General features: G+C 53.9%; 1 protein-coding gene across 2 annotated transcripts in view; it reads left to right on the forward strand.

Annotated features, from left to right (window-relative positions):
* Window positions 1-10,227: 10,227 nt before the first annotated feature.
* Window positions 10,228-23,976, forward strand: part of PDZD4 (PDZ domain containing 4) — a 28,726-nt gene continuing 14,977 nt past the window's right edge. For both annotated transcript variants that reach the window (XM_060292219.1, XM_030850427.2), the window contains exon 1: window positions 10,228-10,658. In XM_060292219.1, the coding sequence (XP_060148202.1) occupies window positions 10,599-10,658 (60 nt within the window). In that variant the 5' untranslated portion in view covers window positions 10,228-10,598. The remainder of the gene's footprint in view (window positions 10,659-23,976) is intronic.

Below are 23,976 nucleotides of genomic sequence, written 5' to 3' on the forward strand. Positions count from 1 at the left end.
GCTATTATGGAGTTTCCGTCCACAGCGGAGAAACTTCAGACTGGGGCCCATCTATCTCCTGCTTCAGAACTACCTTTGTATTTCTGGACTAGATCCTACTTGGTCATACATAATATCTCGTTCTTTTGGTATATTGCTGGAATCTACTCGCTTATCTTTTTAGAATTTTTGCACTTGTCTTCAAAAGGTTTCGTTCTATACTCTCTTTACTAGGTTTATATATTTGGTTTACTGCTGGCTTTACGGAACAGCAAAGGTCAAGACTAGGTAATACACCCCTGAAGAAGATGAATGAGCAGGGGCTTGTCTAGCAAATCACACTTTTATTTATTTATTTATTTATTTGGCCACATCCCCTGGCATGTGGGACCTTAGTTCCCCGACCAGGAATCGAGCCCACGCCCCCCTGCACTGGAAGCACGGAGTCTTAACCACTGGACCACCAGGGAAGTCCCCAGCAAATAACAATTTAAATGTCAAAAAGGAAACTTTAAAATTCTTATAAGAAAATATAGGCAAGTATCTTTTTGACCTTGGGGTACGGAAGGACTTCTTAAACCAGACATAAAAGGCATTAATCCTTAAAAAAATTTTTTCTGGGGTCTTCCCTGGTGGCGCAGTGGTTAAGAATCCACCTGCCTCTAGAGACTGTCATACAGAGTGAAGTAAGTCAGAAAGAGAAAAACAAATATCGTATATTAACGCATATATATGGAACCTAGAAAAATGGTACAGATGAACCAGTGTGCAGGGAAGAAATAGAGACACAGATGTAGAGCACAAATGTATGGACACAAAGGGGGAAAGTGGCGGGGGTGGGTGGTGGGATGAACTGGGAGATTGGGATTGGCGTATACACACTGACATGTATAAAATGGATAACTAATAAGAACCTCCTATATAAAAAAATAAATAAAATAAAATTCAAAAATTCAAAAAAAAAAGAATCCGCCTGCCAATGCAGGGGACATAGGTTTGAGCCCTGGTCTGGGAAGATCCCACATGCCGCGGAGCGACTAAGCCCGTGCGCCACAACTACTGAGCCTGCGCTTTAGGGCCCGTGAGCCACAACTACTGAGCCCGCGTGCCACAACTGCTGATCCTGAGCTCTAGAGCCCGCGAGCCACAACTACTGAAGCCCGCACACCCTAGAGCCCGTGCTCCGCAACAAGAGAAGCCACTGCAATGATAAGCCTGAGCACCGCAACGAAGAGTAGCCCCCGCTCGCCGCAACTAGGGAAAGCCCGCGCGCAGCAACAAAGACCCAACGCAGCCAAAAATAAATAAATAAATTTATTAAAAAAATATTTTTTGGTAGATTTAACTACATTAGAATTGAGAACTTCTGTTTACCAAACACTCTTTCAAGAAAGTGAAAAGGCAGGCCACAGACTGAGAGAGAATATATGTAATATTTGTAACTGACAAAGGATTAGTATCTGGAATATACAAACAATTCCTACAAATCAGTAAAAGCAAATGGAAAAAGAAAACAATACAAAAAAAGGCAAAAGTCAAAACCAGGTGTAGCATAGAAGAGAAAATGCAAATGGCCAAGAAACCACGGAAGAAAACATTTGCCTCACTAGTGTCGACGAAAATAATCAATAAACAATCTATAATAGGAATAGAAAAGAGTTTTATTTGAGCCAAACTGAGGACTCTAGCCTGGAAGACAGCCTCTCATATGACTCTGAGGAACTGTTCCAGAGACGCATGGTTTTCAGCACAGTTTTAGAACTTGTCAGAACAAAGACCATCAAACAAGTCAAGGATACATTCCTTCAAGGTTTAAAAAAACAGACCGGCACGTCCACAGCGAGTCAGTATGGCCTTGGCACATGGGAAGGGAGTCTTATCAAATCAAAGGAGTTCTAGGAGGGGAGGCATTTCATATTTTTATCACTGACGTTCTTTACTTCTGGTCAATGCACCCTTTTCTTTAATAAAGCAGATGGGCAACGTATGTTCGATAGGCCACAAACAAGCTGTTTTAGTTAGCCTCAAATTCAAATGAACTCATGCATAAGCCAGAATGACTTCCCCAGACCTCACTATGTGAACATTTCTTCCATCATCAGTCATCAGGGAAATGCAAAATCATAGTGAGGGACCATTTCCACCCACAAGCCTGGCAAAAATGAAGTCTGAAAATGCCAAGAGTTGAAGATGCAGATCCCAAAGGATCATTTCCACATTGCTAGTGGGAGTGTACACTGGCAGGACCGCCTTGGGAAACAACTAGGCCTCATCTGTTGGTTTGAATATGTGCACATATTCAAGAGAAACTTCCATACGCTGCACTAGGAGACTGCACACGACCCACTGGTAGCAACTGAAATGCCCTTCAACAAGAGAATGGGTAGATAAATTATGCATCATTACCTATTGTTACCTATTACCTATAGCTACAAACAACATCATGGGAAAAAGTCTGAGTTATATAATGTTGAGGGGAGAAAAGCAAGTCACAGAAGACTACAGATGAGATAGTTTTTTGCATAAAGTTAAAAAATAAGCTAAACTGAAAGCATATATGATAAAACAAGGGGGAGCAACCCAAGCGTCCACAGAGAGATAACTAGAGGAATAAATGTGGTCCATCCATACAATGGAATACCATTCATCCATAGAGAGGAATGAAGTTCTGCTACACACACTACAACATGGATGAAACTTGAGGACATTATGATGAGTCAAGTAAGCCAGTCGTGGGACTTCCCTGGTGGCGCAGTGGTTGAGAGTCCGCCTGCCGATGCAGGGGACGCGGGTTCGTGCCCCGGTCCGGGAAGATCCCACATGCCGCAGAGCGGCTGGGCCCGTGAGCCATGGCCGCTGAGCCTGCACGTCCGGAGCCTGTGCTCCGCAACGGGAGAGGCCACAACAGTGAGAGGCCCGCGTACCACAAAAAAAAAGAATCTGCCTGCCAATGCAGGGGACATGGATTCAGTCCCTGGGCTGGGAAGATCCCTCATGCCACGGAGCAACTAAGCCCGTGTGCCACAACTACTGAGCCTGCGCTCTAGAGCCCGTGAGCCACAACTATTGTAGTCCGCGCACCCTAGAGCCTGCACGCCACAACCGCTGAAGCCTGCGCACCTAGAGCCCGTGCCCTGCAACAAGAGAAGCCACCACAATGAGAAGCCCACGCGCAGCAACGAAGACCCAATGCAGCCAAAAATAATAAATTAAAAAAATAATACTAATAAACTAACAAATGTTATACAATCCCACTTATGTGAAATATCTCGAATGGACAAATTCATACAGACAGAAAGTAGATAGAAGTTACCAGGGGCTCAGGGACAGGAAGGGGGAACTATTGCTTAATGGGTACAAAGTTTCTGTTTGAGGTGATTAAAGGGTTTTGGAGATATGGTGATGGTTGGACACTGTGAGTGTAATTAATGCCCCTGAATTGTACTTAAAAGTGGTTAAAATGGCAAATTTTGTGTTATACATATTTGTTCCCAATTTTAAAAAGCAAGAGAATGATAAATCCAACTGTGGCCTATTGGTCACTGTGGGGCATGGGGGAGGCGGGGTCAGGATGGTATACGTAAGTTACCGGTAATGGTCCTGTGTCAGGGTTGGGTGCTGGCTTAGTCGGTGTTAACGAGCTTATTTTTAAAATAAACAAAATGAAAGTGGGCCTTGAGTGGACAAATTTGGTGGATAGTGAGTAATCCAATTCTGTGCATCTGAATTAAAAAAACAAAACAACAGAATAAAACTAGAAAAGCAAATACCTATGTTCCCATGAGCCAGGACATGTTCTCATATAGAACATGAGAAGCCCCCTGGGCCTACCATCTGCTTCCTCCGTGTCATCAACAGGGTTTTCAGTTTTGCAAAATGGAATAGCAGAGATAGTCCCTTACAACTACTGTCAACTGATCTTTGGCAACGAGCAAAGGCAATTCAATGGAGAATGGATAATCTTTTCAACAAATGGCGCTGGGACAACTGGACGTCCACATGCAAAAAAATGAATCTAGACACAGACCTTATACGTTTCACAAAAATTAACTCAAAATGAATCGTAGACCTAAACAGGAAATGTCAAACTATGAAACCCTAGAAGATGATAACCTAGAGGAACATCTAGGTGACCTTGCGTTTGCTGATGACTTCTTTGGCTCACAACACCAAAGATACGAGCAGTGGAAAACAGAGTGGCAAACACAAAGAATTAGGAGAGTGCAACCTCTTCATTCTAGGATGACAGACAACAAAGAGTCCAGACTCTCCAGAGATGAGAAGCTGGACAGTTTCCCGGTTGTGGTCTGGCCTCTGCTTCCCTGGGAGCTCCCTTCTGGGGATGCCAGTGGGCAAGGTCATGAGTGACTACTGGGAAACAGGGCTTCCCAGTTGGGCATATGGCAGGGCTGGGGTGAAGACCAGGCAGGGACCGTACATCCACTGGAAAAATAGGAGATTGGCTTCCTGACCTCTTTGCAGCAATCAGGGGTGAGTTGGAGTGCAAACTTTCTGTGGGGTGACATGGTGTCCTCAGCAGGACCAAGCTTCAGGGCATCGAGGGAAAGAAACCCAGAGTCACAGGATAGGACCAGTCCAGATAAGAACCTGGGCTGGCTCACCTTGGTATTTGGTCCTCAGGTTAACGAATGCTGCAATGGCCATGGAGATGATGGTGGTGACTGCCCTCGCCATATCTGTCTCTTGAGCCGGCTGTTCTGCTCCAGCCTGGCTGCCTGCCACACCTGTTGCCCTCCTGCCATGCTGGGGCACCCCTCCACACTCGTCCTCATTGCTGAATTGCTGAGGTCAGACCAAAGCAGCTGCTCCTCGATCGATCGACTGTCTCCGATCTTCCTCTCCCACACTCTCACAGGTTTTTCATGTTAGGGCTTTTTGATTGCAGGAAGAAACTGACTCTAACTTAAGCAAGAAAAGGGATTTATTTGGCATGATGCTGGGTAGATCACTGAATTGGTAGAATGTCTATAAGCAGGTCTTGAGATGCACAGGTGTCACTTGTTTTGAGAGTGGTCCAGAGCAAGAAAGGGCCGTGCAGAAGATCTGGACTGCAGTGCAAGATGCTAGGCCACTAGGGCTATAAGATGCAGCCAGTCTAAAGGCTCAAGGGGATCTGTCCATGGTAGACAATGATGCTGGGGGGAGTCTGTGGGAAGCCTCTGTAGAAGGATTCCAGTACAGACCCATAAAGGTCTGGAGCAAGGCCATATCTTCTGTGGCAGAGCTACCCACCGCTCAAAAACGCAGCTGCTGGGGCTTCCCTAGTGGCGCAGTGGTTCAGAATCTGCCTGCCAATGCAGGGGACACGGGTTCGAGCCCTGGTCTGGGAAGATCCCACATGCCGTGGAGCAACGAAGCCCGTGAGCCACAACTACTGAGCCCATGTGCTGCAACTACTGAAGCCAGCGCGCCTAGAGCCCGTGCTCTGCAACAAGAGAAGCCACCGCAATGGGAAGCCCTCGCACCATAACGAAGAGTAGCCCCCGCTCACCGCAACTAGAGAAAGCCCACGTGCAGCAACGAAGACCCGATGCAGCCAAAAAAAAAAAAAAAAAAAAAGAAGCTGCTGTCATGCTACCGGGCCGTGGTCCAGACTTAGAGCCTCATGCCAGGTTATCAAGTGCCTGTGTAACCAGAGCTGGCCATCACGAGCCGAGTATTGGCAGACCCACTGAGCCCTGTGGCCTGGCAGACACAGCAGCGATCCAATGGAGATGACACCTTCCAGACCAGGCCCAACTGGGGCCCAAGGCTACATGGACAGGTAGTCAAGACCCCACGTGTCACCTGCCTCCATCACACTCTGTACTCTTCCTCAGCTCACACCTGTGGGCTCATGGGCGGAGGTTCCCTGTGACTAACCCATGCGGGGGAAGCGCTCAGACCCGGCTCATAGATGGGTCACCGCATTATGTTGGTACTGATAAAAGTGGATTGCTGTCTCACTATGGTCCCATTCAGGTGGCCCTCAGGGACGGTGGTGAGGGAAATCCCCCCAGTGAGCAATACACTTGGCCGTCCACTTGGTAGAGAGAGCTATGGCCTGAGTTAAAGGTGTCCATGGAAAACAACTTAACTGATTGGTCAGGGACCCAGAGGGAGTAAGATTGGGTCAGTAGAAAGGGTTCTGCACCCAATTCCGAGGGGTGGGGGTGGGGTTTTCCCCAGCACCAAGCAATTCTTGCACACCAGCTGGTGTCCTATAATCCAACTCAATTCCGACACTGTCTCCCTGGAGATAGCATCAGACCCCACAGGTTAAGGGCTCAGTCCCACGAGACTATGAGACTGCGCTCCCCCACCCCCCACTTCAGATGCCAACTGCAAGCCCAGGTTGTCAACTGTGCTTCTGACTGACCAGCTATAGATGGGAGCTTCCCACGACCCCATCTGCGGGTTCAATTAATTTGGTTGAGCAGCTCACAGGACTCAGAGAAACACTTTACTTACTAGATCACTGACTTATCATAAAGGGATATAACTGAGGAACAGCCAGATGGAAGAGAGGCACAGGGCGAGGCATGAGGAAAGGGCCCGGAGCTTCCACGCCCTCACCAGGGGCCACTCTCCCGGCCACTTCCATGTGTTCACCAACCCAGAAGTTCTCTGAACCCAGTCCTGGTGGGTTTTCATGGAGCCTTCATCACACAGGCACGATTGATGAAATCACTGGCCATTGGCCATTGATTCAACCTGCAGCCCCTCTCCCCTCCCCAGAGGCAGATGGGGGGAGAAAGTGAAGATCCCAAGCTTCTAATCACCTGGCTGGTTCCCCTGGCAACCAGCCCCCATCCTCAGGTGGGGTCCCAAAGTCACCTCATTCACTTAATAAAGACGCTTCTATAGCTCTCATCACTTAGGAAATTCCAAGAGTTTTAGGAGCTCTGTGCCAGAAACAGGGACAAAGACCAAGTATATATATTTCTTTTCATAAATCACAGTATCACAGCCAAAGACTAGAAGATTTGGAGAAGAGCGTGGGAGCTAGCTAGCACACCGAAAGGGGTGTGTGGGAAGAGGGTGTGGGTCCCGTGTCTCTGCCTTGCGGAGGTCAGCTGGCCTTTCTCCGTGGTACCCTGGACCCGTGAAGGCAGTGGCTGTAGTGGAAAGGCTGGAGGTTCTGCAAAGGCCCAAGAGCTAGGGTTTCCTCTCACCGAGGAGGCTAATCCTGATTCTGCCACCACTGAGTGCCCAGCCCGCCGGAGCAGTGACCTCAGCCCTCAATGTGATGCCATTCCTCCAGGGGACCATCCAGCCGTTTGGAGGCAGCGTGATTACACTGGGCTCCTTCCACCTTGGAAGGGGTGATAATTGGTTGTACTCCAGATGTGGACTGGCCTTCCTGTGCATAGCGTGTCTGCCAGCAATCGGAGGGCTTACATAGTATGTCACGTAACAGTGCTTCAGAGTAAGGGACTCTTCTTCCAAGAAAGGAGGTGTGACAATAGGCACACGACCCTGGGAGTCAGTGGTCTTGCTCTGCAAAGATGCCAGCTCGGGAAATACACCCTGTGGGGCTGCGGAGTGTTACTCCATAATGTGACGAATGCACTGAGTTAACAGTTAGTACGTGGTGCTGTGGTGCTGTGTCCCCAGTGGATAGAATCCATGGTGCTGTGGACCAAGGAATGAGAGTAGTGTTGGCTGCTCTCCCATTGCTTCCCAGTGACCCATCTGGGGAATCTGTGCTCCCCATTTCTGAAACCTTAGGCCCTCCTGAACCAGCGGTCCTGGTTTCTGGGGTGGCGGGAACTGCTTCCATCAGGGCTCATGGTAAGGGCTCTGCAGAACTTGAAATGAAACCTACCATCTGGTCAATGTGAGCTCCTCGTACCCAGGGACCATCCACTCAAGAAAAGATTGCTGTATCGGCAGGGCAGCTGATCCTGAGTACGTCACGAGCTAGAGTTGCTGCTCTCCAAGGACAGCAGGAAGTATGTCCGTGACACACGGATTCGCTAGTGTGTCTCTCGGTGTTTGTAAACAGGTGATGATTGCACGCTGGTGGCCTGACAAGGGGAAAGCAATGAAACGCGCTGACCTGTGGCGGATAAAGATGTGGTTCAGTCCTCCATGAAAATCACCTCGACCCGTGGAGAGGCCTTCTGAGGGCGAGGGAAATCTAGAATGGGTGATGGAGGAGGGTACGGTCAATGGCAAAACGTCCACAAAGCCCTCCCATGTGGTCTACACAGACACTCACGCTCCTATCCAGTGTGACTTTGTCGTTCCTCCCACCAAGAGGCAGAGTCCACTTCTGCAGGCTCGGAATCTGGACTTGCTGATGTGTAGTGGGTAGAATTACGTCCTCCAGAAGTTCAAGTTCCAGTCCCTGGTACCTGTGAATGTGACCTTATTTGGATTTACAGTTTTTGCAGATGTAACCAATTTAAGAGGAGGTCATGCTGGATTTGGGTGGGCCCTAAGTCCAATGACTGGTGTCTTCTCTTTTTTTTTTTTTTTTTTTTTGCCACGCAGCATGGCTTCCCACGGCAGTGAAAGCACGGAGTCCTAACCACTGGACCGCCAGGGAACTCCCTGGTGTCCTTGTAAGGAAGAAGGAAAGTTGGACCCAGACACAGAGTAGACACATGGGGAAGAAGGTCATATGAAGATGAAGGGAAAGATTGGAGCGATACAGCTACAAGTCACGGAACACGAAACATGGCTACGAGCCGCCAAGCAGCTCAGCACAGGCAAAGGACCCTCCCCTAGAGCCTTCAGAGGGAGCGTGGCCCTGCCAGCACCTTAATTTCGGATTTGGAGCCTCTAGAACTATGAAGAGAATACGTCTCTGTTGTTTTAAGCCACCGGGCTCGTGGTCTTTTGTGGTGTGGCAGTCTCCTCTTTGGGTCCGGGGCAGACAATTCTACCCAGCCAGCCCCTAGCAGAGTCAAGTCCTAGCAGCTTCAAGTGCCGACCAACTTGATAATGTACCCTTAGAATGGCTCTCATTCCCCTGAGACCACTTTCTGACATATGCAACCTGCACATCAGCCCTTGTCTTGTCTCAAGGTCTGCATTTTGGAACACCCACATTCCTTTTCCAGACTCCAGGCAGGCCCACCGTTCCTGATTCCTGTTCTCTAAACCAGGAGTCAGGGAGGAATGAAAGGCTTTGGAGGGGCCTTCGGCCCTGTGTGGTTAATGATTCTATCACTTGCCAAAGCCTGGAAATGAAGCATGCAACAATTTAATCAAGTGATCTGCAGCCAGAGGGCTTGGGCTCTGCAGCTCTTCCTGGCACCCCATGGGAACCCAGCCCTCAATCCGATGCTGCTTCCCAGGCTGCCCCTCTCCAGGCTTCCCAAGAAGAGAGCCAGGACAGGTTGTGGGGGAGAAGAGGGAGATGGAGGGAACGTTAAAGCGGTGTGGCTGAGCGAGACACAGGTAGGCTGCACGCCAGGGCCCCAGGGCACCCCAAGGCCCTTAGTCGGCTCTCCCCAGGACCCGCCCCACCTCATGCTTTTTTCTTTTTCTCCTTCTTATTAAAAACATTTGTTTCTTTGTAAATTTTAACAAAGGTGTCCATTTCAACAACGAGAGAACGGCTAAGTTGAAGGAGAGAAGCACTCGTTAAAGGGCAACCTGAGGGAGGGCTAGAGGCATTCGGGATGCGGCGCGGAGGAACTGGGAAAGGGTCTGAAATCGCGCCCCCCTCCCGAGGCCCTGAGCTCTCTGGGGGATCCCGGGAGGCGCTCCTCCAAACAGGATCCCCGTCTCCCGGGCTGGCACAGGGCGGGCGGCACAAACTGGGCCGGGTGCTCGGAGACGGACGCCGGGGACCGCGGGGAACCAGGGACCCACTCCATCCCCGTCAAGGCCCCGCCCCCAGCTTCCCGCGCCAGCTCCCGCGGCCTCCAGCCGCTCGCTCTCCCACCCAGCCCAGCTCCACTCTCCCGCGCGCTTGCGCCCGGTCCCCGCGCCCCTCCCCCGCCGCCGCCGCCGCCGCCGCCGCCGCCGCCGCGGGCGCGCGCGCTGTGCCCGTCGTCCCGGGCGGGAGCTGGAGACCGCGGGGCCGGCTGCGGGCCCGAGAGCAGGCGCCGGGAGCGCGGCCGGGCGAGGCGGGAGCGCGGGCGCGGGCCTGGGCCGCGGGCGGGGGCCGCAGCCGCGCCGCCGCCCCCCAGTCGGCTGGCCGGGCCGCGGCGCCAAGCGCGAGGGCCGGGCTCCCGGGGCTGGTGGCCATGGGCGGGAGCCGGAGGCGGCAGCGGCAGCGGCAGCGGCAGCGGCGGGCCCCGCGGGCGGGGAGGCGCGCGGCCTACGGCCCCTGACGGTCCCCAGTGGCCTGGCGCGCCCCCGCGCCTCCTGGGGGGCCGTAGCCAAGCAACGCCCGGCGCGCCCGCCCATCCCCCGCTGCCCTTTTTTTCCTGGCCGGGTGCAAGGGAGCATGCCTGCGCCTGGCCTCAGCCAGCTAAGAGTTAACCCGAGGGGCGTGGAGCGGCCCCCCCCTCGGGGGCGTGCCCCCCTCCCCCGCTAGGCGGCCCGCCCCCCGCGCTAGGGTATGGCCCCCGGCCCTGGGCCAGGACCCGAGGTCCTGAGCACGGGCCAGTGAAAGGCGTTTTCCCGTTCCCGCCCTCCTTCCCTCGCCGGCTAGCACCATGGGATGTAATATGTGCGTGGTCCAGAAACCGGAGGAGCAGTACAAAGTGATGCTTCAGGTAGGGCGGCTGGGCAGCTGGGGCGAGGGGCGTGGGCGACACCTGGGGAAGAGCTGGCCGCGGGGAGGGCCGGGTGGAGGGGCACGAGGGCTCGACGAGGAAGAGGTAGGGAGCCATCCTCGCCCTCAGTTTCTGGGGCTGCTGGGTGTAGGTGCTCCGTGGGAACCAGGCAAAGATGGGGGGTCCCTGCGCGGGGGTAGGGGTGCGGGGCGCATCCCTGGCTCGCCCGGAGTACATTGATTGGGACGCGAGCCCTGGGTCCAGGTCGGCCCGGGTCGGGAAGTTGGGCTCAGCCTAGGTCCTGTGCTCATACATCCCGGGCCCGGGAGCCGGGAAACGCGTTGCTGCCGGCGCCGGCGCGGGATGGGGGTTGCATAGCAACGGCCTCCGTTCCCCGCACTCGCTAGCCCCGGTGGACCCAGGGCGGGGGAGGGAGCAGGGCGCCCGCGGCGCGGTGGGGCGGGGCAAATCCAGGTCCCCGTGGGCCAGGGGTACTGGAGCGCGCGGGCCGCCCCGGGACCCCGCCGCCGCCTGGCCAGGATCGGGCATCTACCCCCGCACGCACTCTCCGCTCCGGCCCTGCCCAGACAAACGGTGGGCTCCCAGCCCTTGGGAGCCTCGGGTGAGTGGCTGTCGCCGGGTCTGCCAGAAGGGCAGTCTTCGGGAGTCGGTGACCGGCCTGCCCTAGGCCCCGCAGGGCCTTCGGGTCTTGGGCGGTGGGGGCGTGTACCGGGCAGTGATCGGCGGGGAGAGAGGGGAGACTCCAGGTCGCGCTCTCGGACCCGGAGCTCGGCTTCCTTGCCTGTGCGTGGCGTGACTTCGTGAGTGCGTGCCTGTGCCCCGTCTGTGTGTTCGCGGAGGCTTCTCCGGCCCTGCGTGTGTGTACTTTCTGTGTGCGCTCTGAGAGCTGTCTAGAGAAATGTCCCGGATGGCGTGGTCTGAGACGCCCCCAGGGCTCTGTGGAGGGAGTTCAAGGTTAGAGGGAGTCTGGACCCAGGGGCAGACCGGGCGCAGACAGGGATAACGTTTCTGCTCTGGGTTTATTGGTCCGGACTGGGGAGCAAGTGCAGGTCGGAGAGGTGGTGGCTGGGGGAATGGGGTCTCCTTAGAAGAAAAGGGGGGACCCCTACAGGCATCGGCCGGGGCGCGGTGGGGATTGGGGAGCCCGCGGGAGTGCTGCATTCGTGCTGAGAGCCTCTGGCCGTCCTGGGCGGGAGGGGAGGGGGGCAGGACGGGAATGTTGCCTAGCCTGGCGGCGCTCCTCTTCCGCGCTCTCGGGCCGCTCTCCCGGGACACGCGGGCCCTCTGCTTTCCCCGCTCTCGGCCCTCCGCCTTCTTTCTGCCATTCTCTCCGCCACGCCCACCCCGCCTCGTGCTTCCTCCCATCTCTCGTTCCAGCTGTCTGGAAATCTTGCCTGGCCATTGCTGTTCGCCCTCGTGGGATCAGGTTCGGGAATGGCCCAGCTGGACCCCGAGCAGTCCCGTGGGCTCCCGGCGGGAGGTGGGCTGCACTGGTTGCTTGATGAGGCCGTGGGATCCCGTCCTCACTGCTTCCTTTCTTGGGATCATTCTATCAAATGGCAAAAAGCGAACCTTAACTTCCTCCCAGAGGGATTGAGGTAGTGCTTCGTTAAAGGCCAGTCCCTTGCGGATGTGTGGAGAGTGGAGGGCAACCTGCGCTGCGCTGCAGGCCCGAGATGAGCCGTGGTTGGGAGGCGACGCTGCTGTGACCCTTCGGGTTCCCCATGGGCAGTGGCAGGGAGGCTGCCACAGATCTGGCTGGGACGGCCTTCAGGGAGGCTTCATGTCGCAGGAAGGCTTGAGGTGAACCTGGGCTGGAAGGTCGCAGTCCAGGCTTTTCTCCTGGAGAGAGAACCCCAAGCCCTGGGCATGTAGCTCCCCAGGAGGAGGGCGGCCTCAGGCCAGCCGCCTCTGCTTTTCCTCATCTGCAGCCCTCACTGACCAGTCCCTGGGGGTGCTGCTCCCTTTTAAAGCTCCTGCAGAAGTTTGGACAGAATCCGAGACTGGATGCAGTTTTATTTTATTTTACCTTTTAAATTTATCTTTTTAAGTTAATTTTTGTTGGAGTCGAGTTGATTTCCAACGTTGTGTTAGTGTCAGGTGTACAGCAAAGTGAATCAGTTATACATATCTCCACTCTTTTTTAGATTCTATTCCCATATAGGTCATTACAGAGTATTGAGTAGAGTTCCCTGTGCTATACAGTATGGATGCAGTTTTTAAAAAGGAACTATCCTTCAAAATTAAGGGAAGACAAAAGAGAATTGAATTTAAAAAAATCTGGAGAGCAGGGAAAACCATTAACTATCCCAGATGACTCTGGGTCTGGGGGCTGGCGTCCCAGGCGCAGCAGGGAGCTTCTCCTGGTCCCAGCCTCTTTTCAGAGGGGAGGGAAGCTTTTGTCCCAGAACACCAGGCAGTTTCCAGGACCCCTTGCCTGCCCCCCCTTAAACTCTGGTGCTTCACAGCTTCAGAGAGGCTTCTCCATGGTTTGTCCACACCCACCTGTGGCCTCCGCACCTTGCCAAAATAAGGAACCCCCCCCGGGATACAGTTCAGCCCAGAGAAATGCACAAGTACACCTACAGCACTTGCCATGTGGCTTCATTTTGCTGGGGCGCCCTGGGGCCCCTTCCTAGATCCCCAGAGGTCTCTGACACCCAGGTTAAGTGCCGAGTGTCTTATTCTAGCCTTGAGTTCCAGACCCTTTTCTCCCGATAGTTCACAGGCATTTAAAAAAAACTTTATTGAGATATAATTCACATACCCTTGTAAAACATACAATTGAGTGGGTTTTAGTATATTCAGAGAGTTGTGCAATCATCACCACTATCGAATTCCAGAACATTTTCATCACCTTGAAACGAAACCCCGTACCCATTAGCAGTCACATTTCCCCCAATACCTCCTAGGCCCTGGCAACCACCAATCTACTTGTCTTTATGGACTTGCCTGTTCCAGACATTTCATCTCAATGAAACCATACGATACGCGACCTTTTGTTGTCCGACTTCTTTCCTTTATCGTGTTTTTTTTTTTTTTTTTTTTTGCGGTACGCGGGCCTCTCACTGCCGTGGCCTCTCCCGTTGCGGAGCACAGGCTCCGGACGCGCAGGCTCAGCGGCCATGGCTCACGGGCCCAGCCGCTCCGCGGCATGTGGGATCCTCCCGGACCGGGGCACGAACCCGCGTCCCCCGCATCGGCAGGCGGACTCTCAACCACCGCGCCACCAGGGAAGCCCCTATCGTGTTTTTAAGGTTCATCCATGTTGTAGCATGTATCAGTACTAAATTTCTTTTTATTACTGAGTAATTTTCCTTTGTATGGCTATACCACATAATATTTATCTATTCATCCATTGATGGACATTTGACTTATCTCCACCTTTTGGCTAGTGTGAACAGTGCTGCTGTGAACATGAGTGTACAAATGTCTGTTTGAGTCCCTGCTTTCAATTCTTTTGTGTATATACCCAGAAATGGAATTGCCGGATCATATGGTACTTGTGTTTAGTATTTTGAGGAGCTGTTTTCCACAAGGGCTGCACAGTTTTACGTTTTACGTTCCCACCAGCAGTGTATGAGGGTTCCGTTTCGCCACACCCTTCCCACATGCGTTCTTTATTATAGCCATCCTACTGGGTTTGAGGGGACATCATATGCATTTCCTGATGAGCATCTTATCCTGTGCTATTGGCTATTTGCGTATCTTTTCTGGAGAAATGTCTAGCTTTATGCCTGTAACACATTGCTTTTACTAGAGCTTTGTAAGTAACTTTTGAACTGTGGGTCTTCCAACTTTGTGCTATTCAAGGTCGTTTTGTCTATTCTGAGTCACTTGAGTTTCCATATGAATTTTAGGATCAGCTCGTCAATTTCAGAAAAACCAGCTGTGATTTTGTACGAATTGCATTGAATTTGTATTGAATATTGCATTGAATCTGGGAGAGTATTACCCATGAACATGCGATGCCTTTTTATTTGAATCTTCAATTTCTTTGCCGCGTCGCTTGTGGGATCTTAGTTCCCCAACCAGGGATTGACCAGGGATTGAACTCCGGCCCTCGGCAGTGAGAGCACAGAGTCTTAACCACAGGACCGCCGGGGAATTCCCTGAGTCTTCAATTTCCTTCGCCAATGTTTTGCACTTTTGTTAAATTTATTCCAGAGTACTCTATTCTTTATGATGCTATTGTAAGTGGAATTGTTTTCTTAATTTCCTTTTCATTTTTCTCATTGCCACTGTGTAGAAATACAATCGATTTTTTTATATTGGTCTTATATCTTGCAACCTTACTAAACTCATTTATTAGCTCGAATGGTTGTTTTGAGTGGATTCTTCAGGATTTCCTATATATAAATAGAGGATAGTTTTACTTCCTTTCCAATCTGAATAGCTCTCATTTCTTTTCTTTTTTTGAATTTTATTCTATTTATTTTTTTATACAGCAGGTTCTTATTAGTTATCCATTTTATACATATTAGTGTATATATGTCAATCCCAATCTCCCAATTCATCACACCACCACCCCCCTCCCCACACCACTTTCCCCTCTTGGTGTCCATACGTTTGTGCTCTACGTCTGTGTCTCTATTTCTGCCCTGCAAACTGGCTCATCTGTACCATTTTTCTAGGTTCCACATATGTGCGTTAATACACGATTTTTGTTTCTCTCTTTCTGACTTCCTTCACTCTGTGACAGTCTCTAGATCCAACCACGTCTCTACAAATGACCCAATTTCGTTCCTTTTTATGGCCGAGTAATATTCCATTGTGGATACCTCTCATTTCCTTTTCTTGCCTATTTGCTCTGGCTAGCACCTCCGGTACAGTGTTGAATAGAAGTGAGAGTGGGTATCCTTGTCTTGTTGCTGGTCTAAGAAGCTTCCAGTCTTTCACCCACAATTCTGGTTTGTCATACATGCTCCTTATCAGCTTGAGCAAGTTCCCTTCTGTTCCTAGTTCGAGCGTTTTTATCATGAAGTGTTGTTAGGTTTTGTCAAATGCTTTTTCTGTGGCTCTTGAGATGATCCTGTGGTTTTTGGGCCCTTGATTCCACTGACGTGGTCTACCACGGGCACTTTAAGTGCGGCATGTCAGAACCGCAGCTCCATTTCTGTTATCCCAGTCTAGTCCTCCAAGGATACTTAACCAAGTGTGGGCGCTGGGGGCATGCGGGGGCACAGGGAGAGCTTGAAAAATCTGGAAATGACCCTGAGTGGGGGAGGGTCATGCATGTTGATAGGAAGAGGAAGAAGCCAGGTCATAAAGGGCAGAAAGGGAGGTAGCCTGGTCACCTAACACTGAGACACAAACGCACGTTCCGAGAGCCTTTCCTGTTGTCCCTGCTTGCCGGGCCTGTGTCCTTCTCTCTGACACCATGACCCCCATGACGTGGATCTGTCTGAGCCACTGATAGAAAAATTCTAGAAAATGCAAACTCATCTATAGTGACAGAAAGTATTTGCAGGGATGGGTGGGAGGGAGGGAGCAGAGGCAGGAGCACGAGGACGCTTTCGGGGATAATGGAAATGGTCACTATCTTGATTGTGGTGGTGGCTTCACAGATGTGTATGTACACCTTATATCAAAACTTTTCAAACTGTACGCTCTAATATGTGCAGCTGATCATGTGGCAATGGTACCCCGGTAAAGCTTTGAAAGCAAGAAACACGTGTACACCTACCAAAGGAAGAAAAGCACGCGAGAGCACTTAGCCCACCAGGAGCCCCTTCTTTCCTTCTACTTTGGGATCCCTGCCGGGGAAGACGGTGTGGTGTGGGGATACTCAACGGCTCACTGGCTCAGTGCCTCAGTTTCTTCACCTCCCGGCGTCATTGCCATTGGGAAATCAGCAGCACTGGGTCCCCTGGGATCTCATTTGGGTAGGGGTGGAGTTGCTGCCATCAGGCCATTTGGTCAGGCGTTAAGGCGTGGAAATCGGATGGAGAAGGCATTCCTCATGAACATGTCACAATTAATGTCCAGTGACAGAAGAATGTCCAATATGATTCTGAGGGTTTTTCTAGTAAGAAAGAAGGGGGAGAAAAACAGAGGCGCCGTGAGTTGTGAAGTGTAACGTGTAAGATTACTTAGGCGATGGACACATGCCAAGGTGGAGGCACATTTGGTCCTTTTGCACGTGAGCCAAGTCAAAAGAAGAAAGATTGAGAAGCTGGGGCTCAGAGCTGGCTTTGGGTGTGACAGGCGTCTCCCCTCTTTGTCGTGCAATCTGTCTCTCCCTCATGCTTGCTTTGAGCAGTGGAAATGAAAAGCACTCCATAAGGGATATCATTCTGATTACTGCGAGACACAGAGCTTGCTTTTGGGCCAGCCAGGTTAGCCCAGAGGTAGGTGGGTGGGAGGACGTGTTCCATCATCACCCAAGGTGCCTGGGAAGCTGTGAGCACACACCCAAACACAGATCTTTTTTTTTTTTTTTTGCGGTACGCGGGCCTCTCACTGTTGTGGCCTCTCCCGTTGCGGAGCACAGGCTCTGGACGCGCAGGCTCAGCGGCCATGGCTCACGGGCCCAGCCGCTCCGCGGCATGTGGGATCTTCCCGGACCGGGGCACGAACCCGCGTCCCCTGCATCGGCAGGCGGACTCTCAACCGCTGCGCCACCAGGGAAGCCCCCTAAAACTGATCTTAATGATGACCTCCGGAAGTTCTTTGCTTTTCCATACTGGCCGCACGTGGGGCACCCCTCGTTCCCAGCCTCTCTCTCCAGGCAGGACTTCAGAGGGGCCCGAGAGGCCTGCTCTTCCCTGGAAAGGCAGGGGGGCCAGGGCAGGTGGATCAGATTTCCGCTTGCCCCATGGGCACCACCCACCCACTCCCCTTTGTGGAGTGAGAGCAGAGACCCTTTGAAGCACTTGCCTGTGGTCTGAATCCTGTCAAGGTGTGTGCAAGTCCTCCCCGGTTCCTCAAGGGGGTGCTCTGGGCCAGCATGACTCTACCCTGAGGCCCTTGTTAGAATGCAGGATCTGCTCGAGCAGCTCCAGGGGCGGGCCTGGGATTCTGCATTACTCACGACCTCCCAGGGGATGTCCATGCTGCTGGCCCTCAGACTATACTTTGAGTAGCTAGGACCTCGCTCAGGACTTGGATAAATCAGTGAAGCCCCAAATTATGTCAATATCACCTAGGAAGTGAGGTTATTACAAATAAGAGGGGCAGGCCTCACACCTATCAGATCAATTTCCAGGGATAATTGACCAGGTGGGGCCCCAAGGGACATAATCTGTTCTTCCAGGCTACGTGCAACTAACTGAGCCTCTTCCCATCACCCACAACCTTACCAACCTACAGGCAGCTCACATGGGTACCCAGACACACACACCAGCCCCAAACTACTAAAAAGTCCTTTGAGATGAGGGCTTCTTGTGCTTCTTCCTTCTCTCGCTCCTGCCCCTGGGCAGAAAGAGTGGGCACAGAGTTCTGGGGGGCGGATGGTATGGCCTGTCCAGGCAGCCTCAACTGGGGGCATGCCATTCACTGGGCCAGTCACATGTTGGCGTGTAGTGCTGTGTCCCTGCTAGAGTTCTAACAAATTAAGGCATTTTGCAGCTACCAATGCAATTCATCCAGTTGGGGATCATCCTTGGAAGGTAAAACCATTAGATAAAGGTTGTTGGGGAAGAAAAGATAGTCACTGGGTCTCAAGGTGTCACCCAGATTACTTGTGCATTGGGGAGGGAAAATGCAACTTTACAAGGGAGTCACCAGGTGATCAAACCGAGCCTCCCTAACGGTGGGCAGCCCGGCCCCCTGCCCCTCCTCGCCCTGTGCGGGGAGGGAGAAGGACATAGCCTGCCCTGGGCAGCGCTGTCCTCAAAACACCTAAGCTGAATCTAACCAGGAAGGAAGCGGAGCGGGCAAATCCAGACTGGGACGTTCTGCAAGGCGCGTGCCCTAGACTCTTCCAAGAGGTCAGTGTCATGAAAGGTTGTTTTTTTTTTTTTTAATGCATAGATTGTTCTAGATTACAGGAGACTAGAGACCTAATGACCAAGTGTGTGATCCTTGATTGGGTCCTGGATCTGAAAAAAAAAAGAAGAAGAAAAAAAACAGCTATAAGGGCATTAGCAGTACAATTGGAGAGATGCAGAGGTGCTGACTGTGTCAGTGTTAAATCCCTGAGCACATTAAGGGTGTCGCGGTTTCCCGGGGGGTGGGGGTGTGTGGAGAGCGTCGGTGCCAGCATTTTGCTTGGGAATGTGTGTGTGTAGCGAGGAGGGAGCAGGTGCGGTGGAATGTGCACTCCGGGGAGAGCTGGGTGAGGGGAATGCAGATGTCCACGGTCAGATGCGCCAACGTTCCTGTGGGTTGACAATTTTTAAGCTCCAGAGATGGGAACACATGAATGAGGACTTCTGCTGGGCCACTGAAAAGATGGGAGCGCACAGAGCCTGCCTGGCTTCTCCTTTCTCGGTCCTGCTGAGCCAGACACGGCTGCGTCCAAGGTGTTCCTTGGACACTCGCGACAGCAGAGCTGAGATAGCGGGTGCAACGGGGCGCCAGCGCAGAGGCTGACTTCCGGTCTGTGTTCTCGCCTAGCCTAGGTTTCCCAATCCGCAGGGTGGGGTTGGGAGACTCACCCCAACCGTGGGCGCCCCTAGAATTGTGTCGTGAACCCCCTCCCCCTCGCGTTACCCTGGGTGAAAGGGGAGGTCCCTAGACCTCCCGGGGAGCCGTGGGGCCCGCGGGACCCCCAGTCACCCGGGCCAGGGCTCTTTTCTCAGCCTACCCTCCCTCTTCTCGCCTGCTCAGAGATTCCCGATCAGGGCATTTGGGAAGTACGGCGAGGACCTCCCACCCGGAGCCTCCGGCCCAGTCGCGCCAGGCCTCCTAGAGCGGGGTCCGGAGACCCGCCCCGGCCGGGAGTGGGGACGGAGGGGTGGGGGCGGAGGACTCGCGCCGGTCGGTCGGGCTGCGCCGGCTGCTGGCGCCGGAGACGCAGCCAACGGGCTGCCAGCCTAGCTCGCGCCGCCGCCGCCGCCGCCGCCGCGCGCTCTTTGTCTGCGGCTCCGCGCCCGGGGAGGCGGGACGAGCGAGCCTGGGCCCCGCCCCCCGCCTCCCTGGGCGCCGCCGCTTCGCGGCGGGGGTCGGGGTGGGGCCGTGCCTCCCGCTTCGCCCACCGGGCCCCTGCGGGAGCGCGACTGCCCGCTGAGCTTCCTGCGTTGCTCTTGCCTGACCCCTTGTCCCCGAGTCCCCTCTTGCCCCCATGTCCCTCTAGTCAGCCCCCGTGTCTCACCTGACACCGATATCCCTTCTGCTGCCCCCCCCCGCCGTGTCCCTCCCTCCTGCCCCCGTGTTCCCCTCTCTTATTGCCGTACCTTCTGCAGGTCTTTCCCTCGCTTTCTTTGGCATTTAAAATTTTTTCGTCTTCTGAACCTACCTTTCCCATCAAGCTTTCAGACGCTCTCAGGCGTCTGACCTGGTAAAACCCAAACGTTAGTGCTCTCCCGCATCCCCAAGCCCCAGCCCCAGGGCGCTTGCACCCCATTCTCTGCAGAAGCTCCCCAAGGCTGAGTATCTGTACAGGTCGCCCTCCCCGATTGCCCCCTTTTAGCAAATCCTGAGGACCCTTCTGCGTCCTGATCCAGTCCGTCCTCCCGGTCCGTGGTGCACTGTCTTGCCCAGATTCCCTCCTTAGTTTTCCTTCTCTCTGGCTGACTTAAGCTCTGTGTCTCCTCAACTGCTCAATGTCAGGGTGCCTTAGGGTCCTCCTTGGGCCTCTTATCCTCTGCTACACTCAATCCCCAGGTGATAGCCTCCGTCTCATGATTTTAAGTCAAGAACAACCAATCCCTGCTTGAATTCAGTAGCAGTGGTCATATGACACCTGGTTTGGTGGCTCGGTTTGGGATGCGTGTAAGTGGAGTGGGGGCGCTGGGGGTGTCTGCAGGTCTCAGGGACTTCAAATCAGAGACAAAGATGTGCATTGATTAAACAAGTTCCCCAGGTCCCGCCCCTCCCCCCCACCCCTGTGTCTTTTCCAGTGGTCTTCACCTCTGTAAGGGCACTGGTGGTCTCTGGATCCGGGCAGCAGTTTTAATGTTTTATTGTGGGAAAAGATATATGACATCAAGTTTACCATTAGTGACACTGAGTACGTCCACGGTGCGGTGCAGTTGTCACCACCAGCTAGTGCCTGATCGTGTTCATCCTCCCAGAAGGGAACTTCACACCATTAAGCAGGCAATCCCCATTCTCCCTCTCCCCAGTCCCTGGCAACCTATCATCTACTTTCTGTCCCTATGGATTTGCCTGTTCTGGAATCATACAGTACATGGCCTTTTGTGCCCGCCTTCTCTCACTCAGCTGGGCTGTTTTCATCCACGTCGTAGCATGTAGCAGGACTTCATTCCTTTATACGGTGGAATAATCCACCGGGTGCATGTTACCACATTATGTTTATCCATCTGTTGGTGGACAATGTAGGTTGCTTCCAAATTTTGGCAATTAAGAATAGTGCTGCTGGACTGCCCTGGTGGCGCGGTGGTTAAGAATCCACCTGCCAATGCAAGGGACATGGGGTCGAGCCCTGGTCCAGGAAGATTCCACATGCCGCGGAGCAACCAAGCCTGTGCGCCACAACTACTGAGCCTGCGCTCTAGAGCCCGCAAGCCACAGCTACTGAGCCCATGTGCCACAAGTACTGAAGCCCGCACGCCTAGAGCCCGTTCTCCACGACAAAGAGAAGCCACCGCAATGAGAAGTCCACACACTGCAACAAAGAGTAGCCCTCGCTCGCCGCAAGTAGAGAAAGCCCGCGCGCGGCAACGAAGACCCAACGCAGCCAAACAACAACAACAAATGAATAGTGCTGCTGGGAATTCCCTGGCGGTCCAGTGGTTAGGACCCAGCACTTTCACTGCTGGGGCCCTGGTTCAATCCCTGGTCAGGGAAATAAGATCCTGCAAGCTGCGTGGGGTGGCCAAAAAAATAAAAATAGTGCTGCTATGAACATCTGTGTACAAGTTTTTGTTTGGGTGCCTGTTTTCAATTCTCGTGTTACTGCTGGGTCATCTGGGAACTCTAGACAGTTTTCCACGTCCACTGCTGTTGACATTCCTACAAGCAGTGTGTGAGAGCTGAATTTCTCCACGTTCTCATCAACTGTTATTTTCTGTGTTTTTATTTCAGCCATCCTAGTGGGTGCGAGGGGCTATCTCATTGCGGTTTTGATTTGCATTTCCCTTGTGATGAGTGACGTTGAGCATCTTCTCTTGTGCTCGTTCGGTGTCCCTCCTCCCTCACGGTTCCTTGGTCATTTTCCCCAGCTCAGCAGCAGCTCATGGTAGCCCTGTCTCCACTACCACCCCCTGAGCTGAGCCATTGCAGTTGTCTGCCGGTCTGTCCCCTGCCTCCGCCCTGTCCCCTACGTGCCTTATTCTCCAGCAAGCGCTAAGTCATTCCATCCTAGGGCTTAGCACTGCCTGCAATGTTCTTCGAAGTCCCTAGCATGGCTGGCTCCTTGTCATCTTTCAGGTCTCAGTTCAAATGTCACCAGAGAGGCTGTCCCTGTGCGTTCTATCAGCCCCCGTCCAAGCTCAAGGCTCTGTATGCTCATTTCTGCCCCGGCACTGGTCTCCCCAAACAACGTGGGGATCATGTCTGTCTTGCCCAAGGTTGTTGCTCCTGTTCTGCCGGTGCTGGGTGAGCCTGGGCTCTGAGCCAGCCGTGGGCCTGTCCCCGAATGCCCTGTTCCGGGACACGTGCCCTCTTCCCTCCAGTGGTTCCTGGCCGACCAGGGACTGGGTCACTGGTGCACCCACACCCCACGTGCCGACCTCACCTCCTGCGCTCTGCCGTGGACCCTCTGAGCCGCAGCCTTGCCCCCCCTTTCCCTCCCACCTTCCAGCCAGGACCCTTGTGGGAGGGGCTGTGTGCTGGATCCCCCCAGGCTCAAGCTTCTGCCCACGGCTTGAAGCAGGCTGCCTCTCAGCTTCCGCAAGAGCAACCCGGCATGGCGGGTGGGTGGCGGCGAGGAAATCCCACTCCCCCTCCCTTCCTGGGCTCATTCTTCCATGTCTCTCTGATCCCCGGAGAAGCCCCGGGGAGACAGCACAGCATGGGCTTGTGCCAGGAATCCCTTGTCCTCGGCCCCCTGGGGATAAGGGACTGGGTGTTCCCCAGGGCCCCCCTCAGCGCCTGAGCTGTGGCAAGTGGCCCAGGCACCCAGACTCCCTGCCCGGGTTCAGCCTCTGGTGCTGGGGGCCCTCTGCTTCCTTGCTCACCCCCAACACCCTGGATCGTTGGAAAGGCCTTCGCATGCCCCCCCGCACTGCCTCACAGTCCTCCTTTGGAGCTTGGGTTGAGGCAGTCCCTGAGCCAGCTGTGTGTCAGCTGTGTGTCAGCTGTGTGCCAGCTGTGTGCCAGCTGGGAGCCAGCTGGGAGCCAGCTGTGTCTTGGCTCCTCTCCCGCACCCCTCCCACCCTCACCTCACTCCCGGCCGCCACAGGCACCTGCCTTCCGCTGGTGTGAGGGGCCTTGCCCCGGGGCCTGGCCTACCTTGAGGGGCTGGGCTGGGCACGGCCTCCCTCTGAAGGCAGGCCTGGGGGCCTGCTGGCTGTGCTCCCCCGCTCGCAGGTCAGTGCCTCCACACCCAGGGGCCTCCTGCCGCCCTCTGCTCACACACTGGGCTGGGGGAGCTCAGGGCCCGCTCCCGCAGAACCTCTCTGCAAAGGCAGTCCTAGAGCCAGTGGGAGGTGGGTGTGACGGGGAGGGGCATGGGGGAAATGGGGGGTGGGATGGTGTCTGCTCTGTCCTGTCCCAGGCCTGAGACCAGCTGGCAGCCCCATGACAAGGCCCTTCTCCAGCCTTGCAGAACCAGCTTCCTGATGCTCTGTGGGGTGGGGGTGGAGGCTGTGATTCATCTCCCCCACCTTCCAGGCCGGAGGTCCTGGAGTGAAGGCTCTGCCCCCATCTGGGCTCCAGGCTCCTGGGAGCTGCCCCTTGCATTCTGGGGACACCTGGGCCAGAAAGCACGTCCCGAGCTTCCTCAGATCGGATCGGATGTGAAGTCTGACGGGACTTCATGGCCTGCTCCCAAGGGGCCTGAGCCCAGAGGCTGTACCGCCTGCAGGGGCTGCCCAGGAGTAGAAGCACAAAGCAGCCCATGCCCCCGAGCCTGGGGCCTCCTCAGGGAAACCGAGCACAGGCTAGATTGTTGTAGTTTTTTTTAATTTATTTATTTATGGCTGCATTGGGTCTTCGTTGCTGCACGTGGGCTTTGGCGGGCTACTCTTTGTTGCGGTGTGCAGGCTTCTCACTGCGGTCGCTTCTCTTG

Source organism: Globicephala melas, chromosome X, assembly GCF_963455315.2.
Source record: "Globicephala melas chromosome X, mGloMel1.2, whole genome shotgun sequence".
Classification (NCBI taxonomy): domain Eukaryota; kingdom Metazoa; phylum Chordata; class Mammalia; order Artiodactyla; family Delphinidae; genus Globicephala; species Globicephala melas.